Raw genomic sequence first — 24,829 nt, forward strand, 5'->3', positions numbered from 1 at the left:
TGTAAAACAAGTTTGCTGGCAGTATAAACTCGCACAATTTGATCTTTAACTCCACATTCTCCTGTTTTGCTATATATGTTTCTGAAGTGGATATGAACATCATTACTTTTAAAAATCTAGAGACAGAGCGCTATGAGATTCCACCATTAAAAAGTAAAATCTGAAATCAATTTATTATGCTCTGAGAGAATTTTTATAGTTGAAGAAAAGAGACAATGCTAACAGAGATAGTTTGATTTTCTAATAGCCCATAGTAGCATACACACTTTACTGTCCTTAGGGTTATAGGTATATTGCCTTAAACATTAAAGGTATCAAAGCAAAGACTGTCATTTCTGAACATTTTGGGGTTACATGAATGTCTATTATTGTCAACCAAGAGTCTTGTCAAAACAAAACCAAAACCTGATAACTTTTCCCTCTAAGTAACACAATCTGAAAAATGCAGATGACAAAACCAAGCATAATGTTATACTTATTCTAAGACTTGACCTTTTGTGTTGGGTATATTTTAAACATTAATATTCAGACATCTGAGTCACTGTTTCCTAAGCCCTGGGAATGAGAAAGCAGCATTATGGAACAATTTCCTTCTACCCTGAAATTCGGATGTTGAAAATCACTGTATGCTGGAAGCTTCATTATTGGTATCAGTCATCTTTCTGGAAAATTCAAGAATGAGATGAACTTCAAAAACATCTGCACTCAATTCCATTGAATTCATTACCCTCATGATTCTGTCAATTATTCTCTGTCTGGTTTGAAACCAATAAAAGACAGGGATAATACAAGTCATGGTATTATTTGGATATCTATCAGTAATTTTCAAGAGTCTCTAGGAATTAGTAGAGTTATACTTTTTTAAAACAATGACTTATTTTAGAGTTCTTTAAGTCATTAGTGAAGCACCTTTTTCTGATATATTATTTTCTAAATCAAGGAAAAATTTATGTTGAAATTGTACCTGTATTAATTATGAACACACTTGTGTAAATAACACTCAGTTAAGTATAAAACATTTTCATCCCTCCACAGAAAGTTTCCTTAACATCTTCCAGTGAATCCCCCTCCATATAGGCACTCATTATTCAAATTTCAATCAGCATAGCTTAATTTTGCCAGTTTTTAAATTCATACAAAAGGAATAATACAGTATGCATTTTATGAGGTTTATTGTTGTTTGTATTTAGTTCATTTGTTATTGTTGTATAATATTCCACTGTATGACTATACCATGATTTATTTACCCATTTCTATCTTTGATGTGTATTTGGACTGCTTCTCGTATTGGGTTATTGTAACTACTACTATTATGACTACTCCAAATAAGGTGTAAGCACTAATTTATCTGGGTTATACACTTATGGGTGGACACGCTTGGTCACAGGGGATATTAAGTTTAACTTTAGTAGATGTTGACTAGTAGCTTTCCAGGTGGGTTGTAATGATTTATACTCCTACCAGTAATGCCTGACATTTGCAGTTGTTCCACTTAAGTAATACTTATTATTGTCAGTCTTTTTAATTCTAGCCGTTCTGGTGAGGATGTATTGTATCTCAGTGTAATCTTAATTTATAATTCTTTGATAAGTAACGATAATGATTATACTTGTATATACTTACTACCCATTTGTGTATTTTATGAGGTGTCTGAACAAATTGAGCTGATTTTCTTGTTATTGAGTTGTGTTATTTATACATTCAGAGAACAAGCTCTTGGATAGCTATTTGTAGTACATAGAATTTTCTCTAGCTCTGTGGCTTGCTTTTTCTTAACAGTATTTTTGTAAGAGCAGGAGTTTTAAATTTTGCTTTTGCCTACTTTACTAATTTTTAATATGCAGTGCTTTATGTATTTCTACTCTAGCATTTACCTCTTAATAGCAGAAAACAACTCTAATTCCCTCTCTCTTTCCTTCCTTTCTTTCAAGCAACATCTGAGATTCAGGACTTGACATTTTTAACACATGTGTCATGTAGGGTTTTTAAATAGAGTTATCTGAAAAATTAATAAATTTTGCCTGAAGTCCAAGAATATATTATGGCCATTCTGCACAGAAATGTGCATCAATATGCACAGCTACTATTTCCAAAAACATATGCACAGAGTATGAAAGATGCACCTGTCGGAAAAACTCCTCCATCAAGGCCATGGTCCACCGGTGGTGCAGCTGCCAGCATTTGGCTGGGTGGCTGATGTCCGCTGCATGGAGAATCAGGGACATGGTTTTGGCCCTGTCAATCCTGTAAAACCAGGGACATGCTCAAATTATCAGAACAAAGTAACCAGTTACAGTTCTTTCTGAGTCCAAACCCATGGAACTCTAAGGTCACAAAAGAAAATAACCTACCCTTCAGGCTGTTGCAAACTATTCCTGATATTTTTAATTTGCTGGAAGTGACCAGACATGTCTGTAGACAGAACCATTTCAATCACTAGGTTCCGAAGATCCCTGTGGATTCATCAAAAGAAAAAAGGTTCATTTAGCCCTTTAATGTTCTCAAGAGGAACATTTCCTTAAACATCACTGATTACATTTTATTTTTCTTAATACGTATTGTTGTGGAACCCAAATGCAGATTCCCTTTTGCCCAGCAATTAGAAGAATATGAAAGGCAAGGTGGGGGTCTCTGATAGTTCCTTTATTGCAGACATTACAGCATCCACACTTGCCCTCCACCCTCGGACTTGCTCTGGAGCACCAGCTGGCCACCGGCCATACTCCCCGTGCCCCTACTCACTGCACCAACACGAATGCAAACACTCTCATGGGGGTTCCTGCCCCTTTTATATTATGCCTAGACAAAGCCGGCTACTAGACAAAATATGACATAAATGCTTATATAACTATGAGTGTGTTGCGCATGCGTCTCTAATGTTATCTCTAGCAGCCCACGCCTGGGCATCCAGGGTGAGAAGCCTGACTAGATTCCATTGTCCTCACAGACATTAACACAAAAGAAGCTACTTTTTAAATGTAAAAGCACTTTTAAAAGTTTTCATTATTTTACCTTTTACCATGTAAGGATTTAGGAAGTTGCCTGGAGAGTGATCTGTGAATGATGCTGTTTATTATCTCCCCTCAAAGAATTGGATGCTTTTTCCTCCCACACCTGCAATCATCCCCAACTCATAAATCCTAAATATTTTTTTCTGTTTGGAAGGATCCTAACCAGTTAAAAAAATATTACAAAGTAGCGCACAAGGGAAATGTTACTTTATTTATGAATTATTGTTGCCAAAATTTTAATATTGTTGCATTTGTAGTTACAAAAGTTACTTTAAGAAAGAAACAGATATGCAAATAGAAAACATACAAGTCCTTAAAAAACTATCCATATCTTAATTCTTAGTAAAATATTAAGTTTATACTAGCAAAATTATAGCTTTTTGGAAACAGTGTTGGATATGTTAAATTCTACAATCTATGATATATATATAGTAATTGCTTAAAAATAATTCTATAAGAATGTTCAATTAGGATGACTAAGAAGTTACTGTATGGAAACTTACAAAAAATACAGAAATAAATCATTAGAATAAAATATTAAAGATGTTAAACAACACTGTATAATAGAAAAAAATTACACTGAAATAGCAACAGAATCAACTTTGAGAAGGAAAATGGTTAATTCACAGGAATAATAACAAAAATAATCATACAAATGTTACCTCTGTGAAATGAAAATCACTGTTGAAGAAATAAATGTTCTATATATAAATAGTCAAGTCAGTCTTTCAGACCTTAGGGAATACCTCCTAACTTGTCTCCATGCTTCTACCTTTGCACTTTATTATCCAGGTAGCCCAGCAGGGGTCACTTTTAAATCTTTTTACAGTTAGATCCTGGCCTTCCTAGGCTGGAGACCCTCATGGGTTATTGTTCCCTGCAGAATAAAATATCCTTAACTGGGTTCCCAAAACAAAATGCCTCTTCCCTTCACACCTCCCATTCCCCACCACCCATCTTATAGCCATTTCTAAGCTACAAAAGTAGCCCTGAAAACCCAGGAACATCAATATTTGGAAAAAGTAACCATGGAAAATTAGGGCTGTTTTAAAACATAAATTAATCTTTCATTAAGCAATCTATTTATTTATTTAATTATTTAAAGACAGTTGTTGGTCACAGGTCTTCCCCCCGCCCCCCTTGGATATTTCTTTGTACCTTGATTTAAAATTTAAAAAAAACCCAAAAAACCGAACTTGGATATTTTGCATTTCAATGGGAAGCTTTTCAACCCATTAACTGACTTTAAACAAGAAAGGCTTTGTCTTTCTTTCCTTCTTCCTTCCTTCCTTCCTTCCTTCCTTTTTTCCTTCCTTCCTTCCTTCCTTTCTTCCTTCCTTCCTTCCTTTATTTTGTATAAGTAGTCCCCATAGGATATTAGGGATCTATTAACACCAAAAAATTTCTATGTTTATCTGAAATTCATATTTAACTGGACATGCTTTGTCTTATTTGCCAAATCTGGCAACCCTATAGTTAAATGAAGGGGATGATGATAACCAAGCAATAAAGAAGAAAGGAGATAAAGTTCTGCTGAGTTCAGGAGTGCATCTTGTTATTTTCCCCTACATGGCAACAAGTATCGCCATTCCGTGCAATTTTTTAGAGCAGACAGATGCTGTGGAGAAACATGTAAAATTTACTTCTGCTCCTGGGCCATTTTAGTATATTTGCAATATTTTCCCCACATAGAGAATTCTTTGTTTTTTAAAAAAGCTAACCTCCACAAAGAGAAATATATGAAAGAATTATTTAGACTTTAATATTTTGAATTATATAGGAGCACATATTGGTATAATTGAGCAGAGCTATGTTCCAGAGAGTATGTAACCATGTATCTTAAAGTATTTGTTTTATGGTGTGTCATTTTATGGATTGACTATGATACATGTAGATGTTCAATTGGTCTGGAAATAATTCAGCTCCATCTAACAGAGCTTGGCTCTTGCACAAAGTCTTCTAGGTACTATCTCCTCAGCGTCATCCAGTCAAGGAGATGTAAGTTTGTAGTTATCTGGATGTTAATAAAGAAATCAAAGGGAATTAGACATTGTGTTTAATAAACTTGGGAGCATAAGCCTGTTTGCTTAACCAGGAAGCTACAGCTTTACACCCCAAAGGATTACAACGTCTCTCCACCAAAGGGATTAACACTCCTCCCTTCTCCCTCTAGTACCAGAGTACTAGATAGTTAGGGGGTGCTGGGGGAAATGCTAGACCTATCAGTTTCAGGGGTGGATCCATTATAAGCCAGTGAAAGCTTAGTAATTGATTAGGTATTTTGAAGAACCTTCTGGTTCTAACCGCAGGGCAACAAAGAAGTTCGTTCTCTCTCTCTCTCTCTCTCTCTCTCTCTCTCTCTCTCTGTGACCTGCACTCACCTGTTCATTCATGCACTCTCTTTCTTACCCCAGAACACACGCACAGCCACGGCATCTATCAGCTGTGTGAGACCGCACGGGCTCCAAAGGACTAAGCTTAAATATAAAATGGAAACTGGACACTGGCCTTAGTTTTGGCCTTGCTGAAGACAAGGTTGGACTTTTTCCATGGTGGGATACATACTGATGGGATATCAGAAACCCAAGGAGCAGCTTCTATTTCCACCCAAATAAACCTTATGACAAGACCACCCTCCCATAACGGGACCCTGTAATGCCTTCCTTGTGATCCTGTGACAGAACCTGATTTCCACCCACAACAGTATAAGGGATTAACTCTCATCTGTTTTCTTCACCTTAAGTCACATGACTTTTTCCTGAAATCAAATGTCCTCTAGGTTTCCTCTTACACTCACCTCCAGTCATCTTTGGATAAATTTACCAAGACATTCATTTCTTCTTCTTGCATAAGTCGATAAGCTGCACTCACATGGTGATTTTCAAGGACAGATCGATCATTATACAAAATGGCAACATCTGACCTATGAATTAAAAAGAAAATGCTTAGTACAGGATTTCTTAGACTTCATGAGTGTCTAATAAAATACTCAAGTCACAGTACATCTCATCAGTAAAAACTCTATAATCAAACACCTACATTATGGAAATACTTGTTTTCCTTTTTTTTTTTTTTTTTTACTGCATGACTTTTTTTTTTTTTTAATACACTTTATATTTAGAGCATTTTTAGATCCACAACAAAATGGAGCAGAAGGTTCAAAGATCTGCTATATACTGCCTGGTCCCATATATGCATAGCCTCACCTGTTATCAACATTCCCCATCCTAATAATTTGTTATAAGTGATGAATCTACAATGACACATCTTTGTCATCCAGAGTCCATAGTTGGGGTTAACTCTTGGTGTTGTACTTTCTGTGTGCATGTACAAATGTATTATGACATGTATTCATCACTATAGTATCATATAGAGTATTTTCACTACCCTAGAAATTCTCCATGATCTGCCAATTCATTCCTCCCACTTCCTTAACACCTGGCAACTACTGATCTTTCTACTATTTCCATGGTTGTGCCTTTACACAATGCCGCATAGTGGAATCATATAGTATATAGCCTTTTCATATTGCTCCTTTCACTTAGTAATACACATTTAAGTTTCCTTTGTCTTTCCATGGTTTGATAGCTCAATTCTTTTTAGTTGTGAATCATGTTTCATTTCTGGATGTATCATAGTTTATTTGTCCATTCGCCTACTGAAAGACATCTTGGTTGCTTGCAAGTTTTGGTTATTATGAATAAAGCTGCTATAAATATTTGTGTGCATGTTTTCTGTAGACATAAGTATTCAAATCCTTTGGGTAAATACAAAGTAATGTGATTGTTGGATTGTATGGTAAGAGTATGCTTAGTTTTTTTTATTTTAATAATTTATTTATTTGTTTGTTTATTGTTAGAGAGAGGGGAAAGGAGAAAGAGAGGGAGAGAAACATCACTGTGTGGTTGCCTCTCACTTGCACCCCCAACTGGGGACCTGACATGCAACCTAGGCATGTGCCCTGACTGGGAATGGAACCAGTGACACTTGGTTCACAGGCCGACGCTCAATCCACTGAGCCACAGCACCCAAGTATGCTTAGTTTTATAAGAAACCACCAAACTGTCTTCCAAAGTGGCTACACCATTTTTCATTCCTGCTGGCAATGTATGGTAGTTTCTGCTGCTCTGTATCCTTGCCAACACCGCTGTCATCAGTGTTCTGGTTTTTGGCAAGTCTAACGGGTGCATTACAGTGTCTCATCATTATTTTAATTTGCATTCCACTGAGGCAAAAAATGGTGTGGAGCGTCTTTTCATATGCTTATCTGTCATCTGTACATCTACTTTGGTGAGGTGTCCATGAAGGCCCTTTTTTAAATCAGAATGTCTTCTTATTCAACTTTGTGTTTTGAAGGTTCTTTGTATATTTTGAATAGTAGTCCATTATCAAAGGCATCATTTGTGAGGCAAACATGATAATCGCTACACTACAGAAACCACTTGGAAGTATCTTTTGTAAGTATTTTCTCCCAGTCTGTGGCTTGTCTTCTATTTTTTTTTAAATATATTGTCTTTCACAGAGCATAAGTTTTTTAATTTTAAGGAAGTCCAGATTACCATTTTTCATGAATTGTGCCTTTTTTATTTAAAAAATCTTTGTCACATTTAAGATCAGGTAGGTTTTTCCCTATTATCTTCGAGGATTTTTATAGTTTTACAATTTAATTTAAGTTGATGATCCATTTTGAGTTTATTTTTGTGAAGAGGTGTAAAGTCTCTGTGTAGATTCATTTCTTTTTTTTTTTTTTTTTGTATGTGGATGTCCAGTTGTTTCAGTACCATTAGTTGAAGAAAACTCTCTTTGCTCCACTGTGTTGGCTTTGTTCCTTTGTTAAAGATCAGTTGTGTATTTATGTGAGCTATTTCTAAATTCTTTATTCTGTTCCATTGACCCATTTGTCTATTCTTTGGCTAATACCACACTGTATTAATTATTATAGCTTTATTGTAAGATTAAAGTTGGATAGTGTTAATTTTTCAACTTTGTTCTTTTCATTCAATTATGTGCTGGCAATTCTGGGTCTTTTGCCTCTCCATATAAACTTTAAATCTGCTTATGATACCCACAACCTAACTTACTGGGAGTTTGATTGGGATTGCATTAAAGCTATAAGTAAACTTGAGAACTGACATGTTGACAATATTGAGTCTTCTTATCTGTGAGCACAGAATATCTATTTATTTATTTAGTCTTTGATTTCTTTAATAAGCATTTTATAGTTTTCCCCATATAGATGTTGTATATATTTTGTTAGAGTTATACTTACTTTGGGTTTTTTGGTGCTAATATAAATAATATTGTTACAATTACAAATTCTACTTGTTTATTGCAAGCATACAGGAAAGTGATTAACTATACATCATATAAACTTGCTATAATTGATTATTAGTTTCAGGAGTTTTTTGTTTGATTCTTTGGGGCTTTCCATTTAGACTAACAGGTCATCTGCAAACAGAGTTTTGTTTCCTTGTTTCTAATCTCTATACTTTTTGTTTCCTTTGTGCGTGTGTCTGTGTGTCTTACTGAATTAGTTAGGACTTCCAGTATGATGCTGAAAAGCAATAATAATCGGGGACATTTTTGCCTTGTTCTTGATCCTAGTGGGAAAGCTTTGTTTCTCACTGTTAATTATGATGTTAACTATAGGGTGTGTTTGTTTTTGTATATATTCTTTGTCAAGTAGAGAAACTTTCTCTCTAGTCCTAGTTTATTGAGCATTCTTACCATGAAAGTGTGTGGAATTTTGTCAAATCCTTTTCCTCATTTATTAATATGACAATGTGGCTTTTCTCTTTTTAGCCTATTGATATGATAGATTACCTTAATTAATTTTCAAATATTGAAACTGGGATAAACCTGACTTGGTACTAAACAATATAGTTTAAATGTGTTTATTTCTTCTTCTTTCTATTTGTAATTCAGATACCTATGAGATAATCTAGGTATGCCAAAGCAAAAAAAAAAAAAAAAATTATCTAACATTCTCAGTCACTCAGTGAATTAATCAACCTCTTTGTACTCCTTCCAGATAGTCAATTTCCACCTCTGTTCTCTGGAACTAAAATTATTTTGGGCAGAGGGCAGAAGAAAGGATGCAAATCATTTGGTCTGTTTATGAATCTAGTTTTTCTCCCTTATAATATTGTGACTCAATTTAAATATTATATTCTCTAGCATTAAATTCAACTAGTAAAACCATTTTTTTAAACAAAACTTAAAATGTATGTTTTACTTTATAATGGACATTATGTTTTTAAATGATGAATTCATCAAGGGAAGTCTTTTATTTCTCAACTGTCTGTTTTTTTCAGATCTTTTTGATCATCAAATTGAATACTTCAAGTTGCATTGTTAAAGTTAGTATTCCAGCATAAAGTGTGAAATATGAGGTCCAGCCAGAAAAAGTCAGCTATTTTTAATATGAGAATGGTTTGTGTGACATCCATGTTACCTGGAGGCCAAGGAGAGTGGACTGGAATGCACATGTATGAACAATGATGACTTCACTGTACTAGTCAGTGGGGGTGGTAGACACCATTGAGTGAGCATGTGTACTGTGTGGCCATTGCATTCAAAATGACTGGGTAGAGCAACAAATCCGCATCACATTTTGTGTTAAGTTTGAATATTTCTTTGTGGAAACTATTAGGATGATTCATAAGACCACAGCTATGGGCAACTGGTGACTGGCAGCTTCATCATGACAAGCATCCATTCACGTATCACGTCTCATGCAGAGTTTTCAGCCAAACATCAAATCACCCAGGTGACTGAGTCTCATTACAGCCCAGATTTGATGCCCTGTGACTTCTAGCTTTTCCCAAAACTAAAATCACATCTAAAAGGGAAGACATTTCAGATCATCAGTGAGATACACTGAAATATGATGCGGCAGCTGATGGCAAATGGGAAAACTGTTTGACGTCCCACGGTGCCTACTTTGAAGGGGACTGGGGTGTCACTGTCCTATGTACAATGCTTCTTGTATCTTGTATCTTCCTCAATAAATGTCTCTGTTTTTCATATTACATGGCTGGATACCTTCTGAACAGACCTAATATTCTAAGCAATCACATCTCTGTATAATGGAGCCCTTGCAAATTGGAGGTAGGCAGCAAAAATAACAAAAGGAAAGCCAAGTTGAACCCTATAGCAACACTGTTACCACTTTCCCCAATACCAGGTTCCTCTTACTTTTCCTTCCTCCTGGTAGTTACATACTCTGTCAGCACTAAAATTACCTCAATAAGACTTAGTATTTTGGGCTTTTCAGTGTGTGGAGTCTCGATTATTACCTAGTACTGACCTTATCCCTGAATATTTACCTACCGAAGAGTAGGCAAGGACAAATAAAACAAAGAACTAAAAGAAGCTGGCTCTTATTTGAGATAAACCATGCTTTATTTTTATTCCAACATATGGGAAATGACCTATAAGATAGTAGACTAATTACCTCCTCTTTTGTTTTTAGAACTTTATAAAAGTAAACTAGCATGTAGTTAGTATATTACATTTCATAATATATTTTCTTTTAATATTTCAGCTATGGTCTAAAAATGACTTAGCCAATAATCATAGTTCAGTACAAAGAAAACTGAACTAGCAAAGCTTATATGTAATCCTTATTTAAGATTTTCAAACCAAATAACATTTGTACGGCCTCGAATGCAGTCATGGTAGTTTTGCCAGGGTTGTTAAAACATATGGCTCCAAATATCACTGTTTTTACCTTTCACCAACAAAAAAATCTGTTTCTGAACTAGATTTAATTGTAGCAAAGTATGTATAATTTTTTCTCATAAATTGAACAGGATGCTAAGAATACAGCATAGTCTTAATGTTTGAGATGGTCTTTGACTGCTATAAAAAGAACAAGACTCTAAGCAACATCCAGTATCCATGGTAACATGTAGCTCAACATTTTCTTTTCACAAGAAAGAAATTATTTTCATTTATTTACATTTGTATGGATTTCATAACTTACAATGTCTACATTAAACTTAAAACTAGCCTAGCACTGTGTTTTAAATTATTTTGCAGTCATTTTGCATTTTCCAGTAAATAGGTTTTCATATTCAGAAAGCACTCTAAATCCAAGTACCAGTGAATAATATAAAATACAATAGAATCACTGATATCAGAGACATAAAGACATTTCTTCTTAGACAAAATGGGAAGAAGATAGTTTTAATAAGCATGTTATTTTGTTGAATTTGTGGTCACTATAACATTTTTTGTTCATAGAATTCTCAAGTTCTTGTAAAATTAACCCATTAAATAATTCATCCTAGTAGATACTTTATAAGAAAAATGTAAAATACTAGAAACCCCCCCCCTTTATAGTTTCTTAATATAAAGGTAGAGAAAAATGGATTCTTCCTCCTCTTCTTCTTCCTTCTTTTTCCCATCTCCATTTCCTTCTCTGCAGCTCAAGGTACAAGAGAATTAGGACTCTTCATTCAGATGTAAGTAAGTAAAAGGAGAAAGCTATAAGCCTCTAACACCACTGCCAGAGAAGGCCAGCCCGTTGCCTTCACTTTTCACAGTAGAAAGAGCAAGAAGTATTCATTAGTACCAAATCACTTGCTCCCTTCTCCAACTCCCCAAATTATTGTTCCATACAGGACTCAGCTCAGTAATAAGCTGTCTTTAATAAAAATCCCGCTCGTTATGGTTTTGGTGGATGTAGAAAAGCAACAATCATATCTGCATAGGCTACCTTTCCTTTGATGTTTACCACAAATGAAAACAAAACAACTCTTTCTACTCTGCAAACATTCCCCACTGCACCAACTTCTGGGTCTCAGTCTCCCCCTTTCCCTCATGCTCTTTCAATCTGGGGGACTCTAAAATAAACAGAATACCTTCCCCAATATTTCACTATTTGAATTTCATCTCTTCTGACTCCATCAAGGGCCATGATTTCTAAGCCCATCCATTTCAGGCTACAAATGTCTTTGGCCATAGGAGCAGAGCTGTGTAAATCAACTGGATTGAGAGTTAACGCCCCTCTTAACTTCTCAGGTGTACTGCTGCTGTCAGCTGACTGTGTGCATATAAATAGGTCATTTCATCTCTTGAGATCTTTGCATTTTCTTCTAAAACTGTGAGGTTTAGACCAGGTGATCCATAATGTGACTATCAGCCATTTTAGTGTCCCTTGAAGCTCTAAAATGTCGAATATTTTATTAAAAGTTTGTATGCTCTTCACATCACAACAGCAATTTCCTATAACTGGAATATCATTTGTTAGAAACTGTTATCAAAAAACAAATGAACAGACCACATAAAACCTGCACATGAATGTTTATAGCAGCTTTATTCATAGGTGCAAGGATTTGGAAGCAAGATATCTTTCAATAGATAAATAAGTAAATAAAATATGTTATATCCAGACAATGAAATATTTAGCAATAAAAATAAATGAGCTGTAAAGCCAAAAAAAAAAAAAAAAAAGACATATAGGAGCCTTAGTTGCATATTGCTAAGTGAAAGAAGCCAGTCTGAAAAGGTTTTATAGTGCATGGTTTTAACTATATATGATATTTGGAAAAGGAAAAACTACAGAGACATTAACAAGGTCAGTAGTTGGTATAGGTAAAGGGGGAGAGAAAGAGGGGAGAATTAAAAGGTGAAGCAAGGAGACTTTTATGACAGTGAAATGATTCTATATGACTATAATGGTGGATGCATGGTGTTGTAAAACCCTTACACTGTGTAACACAAAAAGTAAACCCTAATGTAAACTATGGACTTTAGTTACTAATTATGTATCAATAGTGGTTCATCAATTATAATAAATATACCACACCAGTGCAAGATGTTAGCAAAAGGGTGAACTGTGGGGTGCGGGGAAGGAGCATATGGGGATGCTGTGCTTCCTGTTCTATGAAATAAATTGTGTTAATTTAAAAAAATGAACAAATAAAAAATGACTAGGTTTAGTTTTCCCTCAACAGAAATAGAGAGTTTTATAGTGGTCCCAGAAAGACATTAGTTTCTCAACTTATACCTCCATCTTAAGCATATCTGACTACTGAAAGACAGAAATTTCACCTATGCATATAAAGTGAGTTGGATGGTCATGGGTCCTCAACCAAATTCTGCCTCCCAGGAAGGGAGATCTCTGTGCTACCAAAAAAAACTTAGAACACCTGCCTGTTATGGACTGATTTGCATTCCCTAAAAATATACATGTTCAAGTTCAAACACCCAATACTTTAGAATATGACTGTAATTGGTTAAATTGGTTAAATGAAGTCATAAAGGTTGGGTCCTAATCCAATATCACTGTGTTCTTATAAAAGGAAGAGATACCAGGGAGGCTCACACACAAAGAAACAGCCATGTGAAGACCCAGCAAGCAGGCGAGAGAGTCCTCAGAAGAAACAAAGCCCACTGATTCCATGATCTTGGACAGCTAGTCTCCAGAACATGAGACAATTTCTCTTACTTAAACCACCCAATTTGTGGTATTTAGGGATGGCAGTCCTAACAGAATAATACACATCCACTCTGGTATTTTTATCTGGGAACTGTCATTATCACCATTATTTTAAATATCACATTTTCTATTTATTTTAAATTTAGCACTTCTCATATACCTGGAAATATAATTTCTTTGATTTGTAGATTTTTTTCAGTAGTGCAATGTTATTACATATTTTCAAATACATAATGATACCAAACGAATGCCTTAGACAATAAATTGCAAGATTTGTCTCAATAAATAAATGTCTGACTTGTATGACTGCTCAAAATGTAAATTCTGGGCAGAGATAAATTATATTGAACATATTTATGTTCTTTAAATTGCTAAATATGCCACAAAATATATACAGAATTCTTGGTAGATAACAGCTGATTGATGGAAGTATTTACAGCTTAAGAAATTTGGCTGAAATTTATTAAACCTAGTCTTATTAGAAATCTTCATTATTATTTTTAAATTCTCTTAAAATAAGTAATAGACAGAAAATAAATGTCAAGTTTTAACTTAGAAAAGTTACTCCTTTATTCGGCTTACCTTGTCTGAATATGAAAGTTGTTTGTGGTTCCCGTGTGCTCGTAGTCATGAATGGCAGCGGCAAAGACCATTGCTAAAATTTCCAGTTCAGTGAGCCAGTGCTAGTGAGTTAAAGAAAGATTCCAACATGTTTAGAAAGCAGAGGCCATGTTGTCTTTCTCCAAAAAAGGTTTTCAGTGCACCCGGTATAACTATTAGAATTATTTTATTGATTTTAAATAAACTTTTCTTTCTATTTCTTCTCCGTTAATTGTGCATAATAATGACGTCTTTATAACATCAATGATCGTTTCATGTCTTGTAAGTTCAAAATCCAGACACCATAATTTTTCTTGCTAATTGAAAAATAAGTTATTTTCTATAATTTAAAATGTGAACCCTGACTATATTTTGAATTCATAGCCTTACCAATTTGGGTTCTTATGAAATTAATCATAGTTAAGTGAATCTTAACACACAGCTCATATATAAGCTAAATTTCTGTAGTAGACCTTACTATAAGAAAATTTTCCACCTAAGAGTTGAAAATATACACTTTGGTCATTAGAGAAACTGAGCTTAGTTTTTATATTTAAATAAAGATTTAGAAGGGTTTCCAATGATTTACCAAATTTGCCTTTTATTCTAAGGCTGTGCAATTAAACTTAATAACAATGAAAAAATAAATAAATGCTTTCAATAAGATCCAGACCACATACTTCATATACATTGACCTTTTTGTTATCAATTGGATGGTTTAGCAAAATTCCACTATTGTTACAAGTCCATTTAGCTAATTCAATAGTTTCTTTATCACTCACATTTTGCATAGCACGTTTACTGCACTGTCCAACATAACCACATATGACTACTTAATTAAAAATAAAAAAAATTAAGTAAAATTATTTCCCTTTTATAGTCACAGTAGCCACAGTTAAACTGCTCAATAGTCACATGTGACTAGTTATAAGCATATGGAACAATGCAGACATAAAACATCTTCATCATCACAGAAAGTCCTATTGAACACCGCTGCAATTAGGTGGTAGGAATGGAGAATCCAAAATGGCATGAAGCTTGCTCTTAGTGGTCTTTTTCCACATACTCGAACTAATTAAAGACTTTGCACAAAGCAACAGAAAAATATAACAAACTATATGCATACTTGATAAAAGGTCACAAAATAAAGGTACAATGGAAGGACAGATAGAATGTCTATATTGTGGAAGCAGATCTTGGAATTTGGATGGACAGATTGGCAGCTGAATGTCAGGGTGGGGACAGAGAAATTTTGAATAGAAAGATCAAGTGTAGAATGCCACTGTAGAAATCTGTATAAAAATTGCATGGCTGGTAGTACAGTTGTGTTGGAGAGTCAGTGATGTGAGATTGAAAATGGTGCAGAGCATGGGAAAGAGTTATAGACTGCCTTCGTTAGAGTTGATGAATCTGAATTTTTTATGAAAGGTAAGAGGGAGCTCTGGCAGGTCCATGAGGCCAAAAATGAGGGAGGTGACAATCGTTGCATCTCATAGTTGCCAAAGGCACACTCTTATTCATCTTGAATCCTTTCACAGAAGCTATCATAGCACTTGGCATATAGTAGAAACTTAATATTTCTCTGTTGAATTGAATTATGCCAGTCTTGGATTAGGAGGAAGTAGTAAAAAGTAGTGAGTGAAGATGTAAAATCAGTAAATCCTGGTTTTAAATCTTTGTTAATCCTTAGTTAAATAAGTTATTTTCCCTCCCAGTCACAGTTTCCATGAAAATAGAATTCATAGTCATTCCTCTGTGGCTTTTAAAAGTTTGCAGTCAACGTATGTACTATGCCTATTGAAAGTCTTGTTATATAGTAAAATACAGACTAAGTGGCATTTTACTAAATTTATTACCTTAAATATACTTTAAGATAGCAATCTGGAAAATAATAGTGAGCTAACTAAAATCTTTAGTGATTGAAATTCAAGAATAAATGCTTCACAGGTAGAAGAATGAAAAAATTTTTTTTCAGAACCAATGGGGGTTGATATAACTAGCTATTCTGTGTTTATAGGTGCATTTTATTGTGAGTCATGAAAAGAAAGAAAATGACCTTATTAAAGTCTCATAGTATAGACTGAACTGGGACTGGGACTTCAATGTCCCCAGTGAGACTGTGAAATTAAGCACCATGAAATGAATAGCATTTGAAATTAAACCAGCTTTTGTACTCCCAGAAACCCATTGTTTTATTAAAGAAAATTGTTCCTAGAAAAAACAATCATACATTTTCTTAAGCATTTTTTATTGGTTATATTTAAGATCTACAGATTTAACTGTGAGTTTTTTTTAAAGTAACATCCAATATTTACTATAATAATATGGACTATGAAGTTGAAATTGCAAGAAAGCAAACAGAAAATCAGAGATGGATATTAATTATAGATTATCTCATAATTATTTTAAATTATCTTCCTAGCTATCAAAATGTATTCCGTTTTTAGTCCCATTAACCTCTGCCTCTTATAAATAGTATTTTATCCATGAGTCCTCTTGTTTATCGCCACACTATAGTCTTAATAATAAAGTTTATGTTATAAAATAATTTGGGAAGAGAGAAACATTGAGCTTTAAATTTTAATTAAAAAATACATCAATTTTGTATTAGTGAAAGTAGAATTTGGAGCTTATTTTTAGCTTCTTAGTTGCCAATTCATTTTATGCTGGTGTCAAATAAGAATTCCAACTCAGAAACTGGATGCTTGAATTCATGAACTTTATAAATGATTCATGAGGACAAGCCAGAGAAAATGAGGTTGAATCATATCACTCTTACCAACCAGAATAGTGGTCAGTACAACCTAGGTTCTTCTGATTTCTGATGCTGATAAAGGATTAAAATGATGATTAATAATCAATATAGTACTGTGCTTCATCTACACTGAAGGGTTCATTTTGTCTAGAGAAATGCTCAGGTGGCATTACTCTAAAATGGGAAGTCCTCAAATTCTTTTACAGAGAGCTATGAGTGCCATTAACAGCATGTATGAGGATGATGGATGGGAAAGAAAAAGAACTAACATTCACTGAAAATTTTCATTAGATAGTATCATTTAATTCGTATAACCATCCTATATACCATTTACTAGGTAAGTATATCTATCCCTATTTGGAAGATAACAAAGCTGAATCCTAAAGAAGTGAATCAATCTGCCAAAGGTCACCTAATTCTCAAGTGGCAGAGCAGTGATTCAAAACAAAAACTTTCCCATTTCAAAGTTTCTGTTCCTTTCACAGGTCACAATATTTCTTCTATGGATGACAATAATGTTCATCACTCAAGTGAGGCAATATGCTGAATGCATTCTTCTAAAGTTTCAAATGTAGAATTTTGAGACAATTTAACTGTATATATTTATGAGTAAAAATCAATAGAGCTCTGATTTAAGATGTTATGATGCTATTTTCATAGCTGAATTATTCTGGGTGTGTGTGTGTGTGTGTGTGTGTGTGTGTGTGTGAAAGAGAGAGAGAGAGAAAGTATGCATGTCTAGGTCTGGAATAATTTCAGGTCAGAAAATCACATTGGCCTATTAATTCCTGATGTGTCCAGAAGACCATAATTAACAACTCTTTTACCCTGAATTATAGGGCTGGACACCTTTTTCTCTCTATGCCTTTGAGTAGGCTGAGATAGTTTGCTAGAACTTACCTAATATAGAGAGCAAGTATATAATAATAGCCATATATAATACATATCATTTAATATGCATAATATAATAAACTAATGATTTTACTAATATTAGTGTATGTGCTAATAGCTATTATATTTCAGAAACTAGGTTAGGTGCTTTACATATATGATATCATTGACTCCTCATTGTCATACTCCAAGGTGTTTGGTATTAACTACGTTTTAGTGAGAAGAGAACCAAAATAGAGAGTGAACAAGCTAGGAAGTGTTGGAACAGGGTTTCAAATCTATGTCTGATTGCCTTCAAAGCCTACACGGTTTTCATTCTTGCAGTGTTGTCTGTGAAGCCATTTATAAGAACAGAATTTCCACATAGTTTGTAGAATAGAGATATAATGGCAAGTTTTCTGTAGATTGGTTGGATAAAAATTGAATCATTTCAGTGTGTGGGTGAAAGGCAAGTATTCCCTTGCCAAGGCCCCAGTGATTTCACATTCAAAGAGACATCTGGAGGTGGTTTGGGAGCCCTCAGTGAAGCATGTGCTCTTTAGCAAATGGACTAACTTACCCATATGACTGTCACTGTGACACAGGGCAGCAAATTAATTAAGGGACAAAAGAGAGTTGGAGACAGAGGGTGTACTGGCATCATTCCTCTGCACTGCCTGCTCCCTGGACTCAAGGTGTCAGCATGACATTAACAAAATGAAGGACAATGGCTTCATCACAGTCCCTCTCAGGCAATGGTCCTCTGGATGTTTTGCAATGACAGGCTGCATTAATCCCCTGACAGTGTTAAGCTGCCGCTGAGTGCTCCATAAATGTCACACTGATAAGACCATTCTGAAAACAGCAGGACATGAACTAAAACAGTAAAGTAGGTGATATTTTATATTGCTTTTTTGGTGTAAAGAGCAAGCACATTCATATGTATAAAAATTAATACTCATCTACCACCACTTTTTTCAGCTAAAGAAAAGTTTTTAAAATAACTTTCCAAAAACCTGCAAGCTGGCAGTATGTCCTAATTTTGACAAAATAGTCAATAAATTTGTAAATTCATTTTGCCTTTCCTTTCACCATCTGTCATAACATTTCTCATTTCCCCTTCAATTTAAATGTGTTTTCAGGATCCAAACAAAGCACTGAGTCTCCCACCAGACTTTTTTTTTTTATATATATATAATGGCCAAAGTCAAGGATAAGCAAAGAGCCCTCTGATACTTTTTTGCTGAAGGATAGTAAAATCATAAACAAGTTTTCCAACCAAACTTGCTAACATAGAGTGAAGTTATATTTACAGTTAGTAGGTTACTGTTCTTTCAAAAAGTGACTGTGTAATCTTTGCTAATAACTTCAACTTTCTAGGAGTTATGGGCCAGATTGCCTTAGTTTTCCAGAGAGTTGGCATGGCTTGTTATAACTTGGAACAAATCTTCCTTGCAAGTCTGAAGGTAAATTCACATTGTGTATTTGAATTTCTCTATTTACCCACTAATATAACATTGCTCAGCTCTTCAATGTCACTTCAGAACAGAGGTTCTGAAGCTGAAATAAAACACTCTTATTTAGCACCCTTTACACTTGTGAAAAAAATAACGTATGTAAGCAGAAACATATTTTAAAAATCCCAGCTACCAGCCCCCTAGCTGAAATGACAGATATCTTCTCATTGTACTTCAAAATTTAAGCAGATTTTTTTATGCCAAAGTAGGCATTATTTTTCTATTCTATCTTATTCTGAGGAAACTTAATCAGTTCAGTTTCCATTAATGAACAAACCTTAAATATTTCAGTTTTCAGTTTTCAAACTAGTGAAAGCAAATAGTTAAAGAAACAGCTGTGACAATGAAGCCCTTCCAACCAAAAGGGCTTTAAAATAATTTCTGTGTGTGCACACTTGCTAGAAAGAGAAACAAGTATAAAAGAAGGTTACATTTACTACAGTGAAAAAACTTACACATTTTTAAAGTTGTATCTTTGAATGTTTGAGTTTCTACTTCTTATCGGTAACCTCTATTTCCTCCCTTTAAAAGTTAAATAAGACCCCTGGAATGAATGATGAATAAGCGCAACCAAGGATCAAGTCCAATTATGGTTACATTTGTTCTACCCCAGTGAGCATACTTACACCTTAATTCAGTGATGCTTGCATATATAACTTAAAACACAAAAATGCAAGGTATGAGGTTAACAACACATAGAGTTTAGCCTTTTAGAAGGTCACAAGAAGCTCATACCACTGCATCAAAAAAGGTTTTTGAGACTTCTGCCTCCGTCCAAACAGGTGTTAACTCCAAATCAGGTTGTATTACTGTGTAATATTGTCATAAAAAAGCATATACTATTGAACTGGTGGTGAAATGCCAAGAAAATTCTTTATTAAAAGCACATCTGAACTCCCAGCCATTAGCCATTATCAATTGCCAGCTATGTGAGCGACACATCATGGTTGTCTTGCCTAGTGATGTCCTCAGATGTCTTCAGCCAAGATGCTAGCTGTGTGAAATCACAGGAAAGACCCCAAGTGAGAACCTTCTAGTTGGACCCTTCTAACCAAAACCCTCGAGAGAGATGTTTTAAGCCATGAAGTTTTGGAGCAGTTTGTTATAGAGCAAAAGATAACAGAACACAGGGCAAGAGTGGGATCTGAGCCTAAGGCACTGATGGATCTGCAACATTTGGAGGCAAAGAAAGACAGAGAAAAAGAGACAATTTCTGTAGTCATCACATGAGACACTACTGGATGAATCATAAGAAATGTGTAGAAAACAACACACTATAGTTTCTTAGGGAAAATGAAACAATGATGAGAATTTTCTGTATACAATAAACTTAGTGAATTATGTACCTGTTAAGAGTTTTCAGGATCTTCAGGACAACCTACTGTGTGTGGCTCTAGGGGCTTTGCTTGGCAGGTTAGGAGCAGAGTCTCTGGTTTGAAAGATGAGTACTGAGGACCTCCAGGCCCCCAAAGAGTACTAGTTACCTAGATCTGAGTACCAGAAACTCCTGCCAATTGAAAGAGTGTGGCTTCTGAATACTAAACAGGTAGGTAATGCATATTATGGGGTTTGGTGGGACATTCTCCTTACATATGGTTTATGACCTGCATCAGCCTAGGCTGACCTATGAGGAATCAAGAAGGTATTAAGATTTGGGGATCTCAAATGGCCTAGACCCCTTTGAACCCACCTCAGTTTGGAACCTTCTGAAGAGCAGCTTCTAGCTTTTCGCCTTCCAGGAGTCAGCCTGAATTCTGAGACATTACAGAAACTCCAGGCAGTCTCAGGATTCCTATCATCTACTCCTTGCTTCCCAAGATTTGCTTTGCTGGGCCATTTTTTTACTTATTCATTGACTCATTCAGATGCAAAGAAGAGGAAGGAGAATTTGGAAAAATTCACATGAATACTTTTAGGATTGGATTGTGATTAGCAATGTATGTAAAAGAGAAAAGGTTGCTGAGGTCAGCTTGGAAGAATGTGATACTTTGAGGGAAGAGTGCTGTGACTAACTTGCATTCCAAACACTTTTTCTCTAGGCCACTTATTTTTTTTCTTGGTTGATTACTAACTATGGGAAAAGGAATTTATAAACAAAATGTTCTATAGTACAAATTTTGGAAAACTTACAGTATATTTTCATTTGCCCCTGGGTATCTTTTTCTTTCACTGAGTTAAAGTACTTTTTGAAAAATGTATATTATGGGTAACTCATTAACCCTCAAAAATCCAAGTTATTACTTATAGTACTCTGTGAGCATTGAAGATATAATAAGAACTCAGAGGAATAGAACTTGATGTTCCAAACTAACAAACTTCAATTACAAAGCCTTTCTTACCATGATACCTGTATGAAGCATTATGTAATGCACAGTTTGAGTGACATCAGCTGCGTGGACCAGATTGTGATAAGGATTTTTGTATTTGCTGTAACCAACTTCTAAGGCTTCTGCAAAGGCAATTAGGCAAGAAACAGGAATCTGCAGAAAGTAATAATTATGATTATATTTTACCAAAAGAGTAGCTCTAAATCAACATGAACACAACAAATTCTGGAGAGGGAGCACAGTGAGTTAGGTGTGGGCAGCAGTTTCTTGAAGTTCAATGTAGACTATTCTGAAAAACCACTTTCATCAACCTGTTAACTTTCAATCCTGAGAATGATTACATCTCCAATTGTTTAGCTAAAGTAAATGAAATAACAGTCTTACCCATACTTTAAATGTTTATATATTCTAGAGTCAAGTCAGAAGGCTAGCTCTTAAAAAAGGTAAAATTTCCCAAATTAGGATGGGCGAAGTTTAGTTTTCCTATCTGTAACACAAGGCATTAAACAAAATGACTTCGCAGTACTTTCCAGCTCTAAAAATGTCATGATTCCATAGGTGATAATGAAAATACAGCTGCAGAGTGCTCAGAAATCTGGATCAAACCTGTCGTTTAAATGGCTCTAAATGAAGTTAATTAGAAGCCCTTTCAGTTTAGTTGAAGAAAAATTGCCAATAAAGGTCCATTCTGTGCCTCAGGAACACAGAAGATCATATTTCTTTTAAACAGCTTTCAATCACTACCTAACTATTCTGTGAGTAATTTGGGGAGATGTTGATATCTCGTGTGAATGAAATTATAATGGTTCATGATATCCAAGTGGATACATAGTTATGTCAGGGAGTTGGGGAGGGTGGCTGTATCATGTGATACCCTCCCCTAGTTCTGTGACCTGTCAATTAGAAACATTCTAAAATGCATCAATTAATGACTCGATGTTCTGCATTTTCAATGTTATTCAGAAAACTGATTCTAAGAGCATTTTACTTTTATTCCACATTTCTTACCTTGAAACGGTTGATAAGATCATATCTGGTAAACAGTTCATAAATCATAAACTTCAGGCTATGTTCTCCACTTGCTTCATTTAAGGCAAATACATCAAAAGACCATTTATCAACTTCCTGTAGAAAAAAGAGTAAATGCTTTAGGTGGCAAAGTCATATAGTTTTGTTTCTTTCTATGAAAAATTCTTGGAAAAATGAGACATTATACATGCAGCAGACCAGATTTCAATTCAGTACACTAGACTATACAGTGTCTGCTCTGGGAGGGCCACTTAGAATCTGGGGATCCACAGAAGTGAGGTCATAAGGCCTGATGTAGGATTTAGATCTTCCCCTTAATCCCAAGGTCATCAAGTGATGGAATAAACCTGATAACACTTTAACACTGCCCAAATCTGTTTCCAAATGTACGTCCTAGATTATTTTCCCAGAGTCAGCCTCACTTTAAGGTAGAAATGTGAATTATGTATATGATGTTAATTGAGAGATAAAAGGATAATAGCCCCAATTTCTCTTTCCCACCCAACCTCCTGCTACATTGCTTGAAGTTCCACCACAGGAGTTAGTAATTTGATTTAAATTTTTGATATTTTTATATCGTCTTTTAAAATACAAATACCCTAGAGAGAGTATATACTATCTTATTACTCAAACTAACTTTGGCTGATTCATTTATACTTTTGTCCAGGAAAAAATGGTAAAATAAAGGAAATGAGTCTCTTGATTGAGGAGGAGGATGGTAATTTGTGTATGCCCCTAGGGCAGTGGTTAGGCCTGTAGGAAAACAGATGCATATTCTAGGAAAGTGCTCCTTGATAATGCATGGTTTTGCTTAAGGAAGTAACTGTGCAAAACCTTGCAGAAAAGTCAGTCCACAAAATGGACTTTGTAGCAAGTGGTATCAGTCCCATATCTCCTTGGTGGTGGTGGTGGTGGGAATGTTGAATGTGAAGTTTGAGCTCCAACACTAAATAAATCACTGAAATTTAAAAAAGAAAAAAACCTGAAGAAGTACAGCAGAGTCAGTTCTAATTGATTACCAGAAACTATTAGCAAAGAAGGTCTGACTGCATACACTGCAGGTTTAGTATTAAACAGTAAGCGTACAACCTTAAAGCTATGCATTAATTTTGAATTTGAGCAGGCAATATTTAGAGCTTCACTCATCTAACACATTTACATGAAGGCCAATTGTGCTGTAACATGCTGAAGCTAAACTGAAAATCTGATAAAAAGCATTCGAACAGTTTCCTTTTAAAATATTTTTTTGAAAAATTATAATAATAACTTCAAATGGTCTTTCACTTGGAAACACCAATGAAATACTTATTGAATTGCTTGCATACCCTTTGTTAAATTCCTTTCATGTGGCCCTAATTTGATCTCTAAACACTTGCTTTATCTGTTTGTCAATTTTAAATGTCTAAAAGTTCTGTTAGAAGGCATTTACCATCAGTAAAGCTCAAAGGAGGCCAACAAATCTTTTATCAAATTCCAAAGCTAACAAAGAAGAATTGGTTCAGACTGTTATAGGCTGCTATTTACAGTTCCCACTATGGGTTTCCCACTGGGTAAAAGGTTAGTTTTCCATTTCTTAGGGATTTTCATCAACAATGATGATTACATTTGTAAACTAATGCAGATGCTTGGCTTTTACATTGTCAGATTGAGAACAAAGATAAGGAGGTATCTCAGGAAATAATAATTATTTAAATAAAAGTATTCTTTAGTAGTTCTTTTCTCAGCCTGTTAGTTCATATATTTTTTCTATGCTGTATTTCAGCTAAACAGTTATGTCCGCTCATACCTAAATATTTTGTTACATGGTTTCTAAGCAAAAGTTCTTAAAATAAATAAAATAAGACTTGTATACTTTCCGATAGATGATGAAATCAAAATCTCTCAAGAGCTGAAGAGTAATTAATGTCCTATAATGTGACATTTCAGTTATATAATAATTATTATATTAGCTTTAGAAATATAAGTATAAAAAAAGCATCTAATAAACTACTTTTTTAAATTAATAAGATTTAAATCTAAAAGGCCACAGAGGAAAAACAAATCAAAGGGAATATAAAAAAGAAAATTAAAGGACAAATGAGAATAACATAAATTTAAGCTAGTAAAGTAGTTTAATGCATCATTTAAATTCTTGATTAGTACAGGAAAACCACCATTAAACTTAGAGAAGACGAAGTTGAAATTCCTCCACCTGAATTAAGTCATAGAAAGAAATAAGGAATGTTGAGTGATGAGCCTTCAAAATGCTTCTGTAGAAGTAACAGCTATGAACA

The 24,829-nt window shown here is 34.7% G+C and overlaps 1 protein-coding gene across 4 annotated transcripts in view; it reads right to left on the minus strand.

The window, feature by feature from the left end:
* The window catches only part of PDE1A (phosphodiesterase 1A), a 286,129-nt gene that overhangs the window by 28,800 nt on the left and 232,500 nt on the right, over positions 1-24,829 (minus strand). For all 4 annotated transcript variants that reach the window (XM_090281369.1, XM_090281359.1, XM_090281351.1 and 1 more), the window contains 6 exons: positions 22,536-22,652; positions 21,540-21,680; positions 14,041-14,141; positions 5,809-5,934; positions 2,352-2,453; positions 2,124-2,244 (listed from right to left, as the gene is read on the minus strand). In XM_090281369.1, the coding sequence (XP_090137495.1) occupies positions 2,124-2,244; positions 2,352-2,453; positions 5,809-5,934; positions 14,041-14,141; positions 21,540-21,680; positions 22,536-22,652 (708 nt within the window). The remainder of the gene's footprint in view (positions 1-2,123; positions 2,245-2,351; positions 2,454-5,808; positions 5,935-14,040; positions 14,142-21,539; positions 21,681-22,535; positions 22,653-24,829) is intronic.

Source organism: Furipterus horrens, unplaced genomic scaffold (genome assembly GCF_987537825.1).
Source record: "Furipterus horrens unplaced genomic scaffold, mFurHor1.1.pri manual_scaffold_1, whole genome shotgun sequence".
Taxonomy (NCBI): Eukaryota; Metazoa; Chordata; class Mammalia; order Chiroptera; family Furipteridae; genus Furipterus; species Furipterus horrens.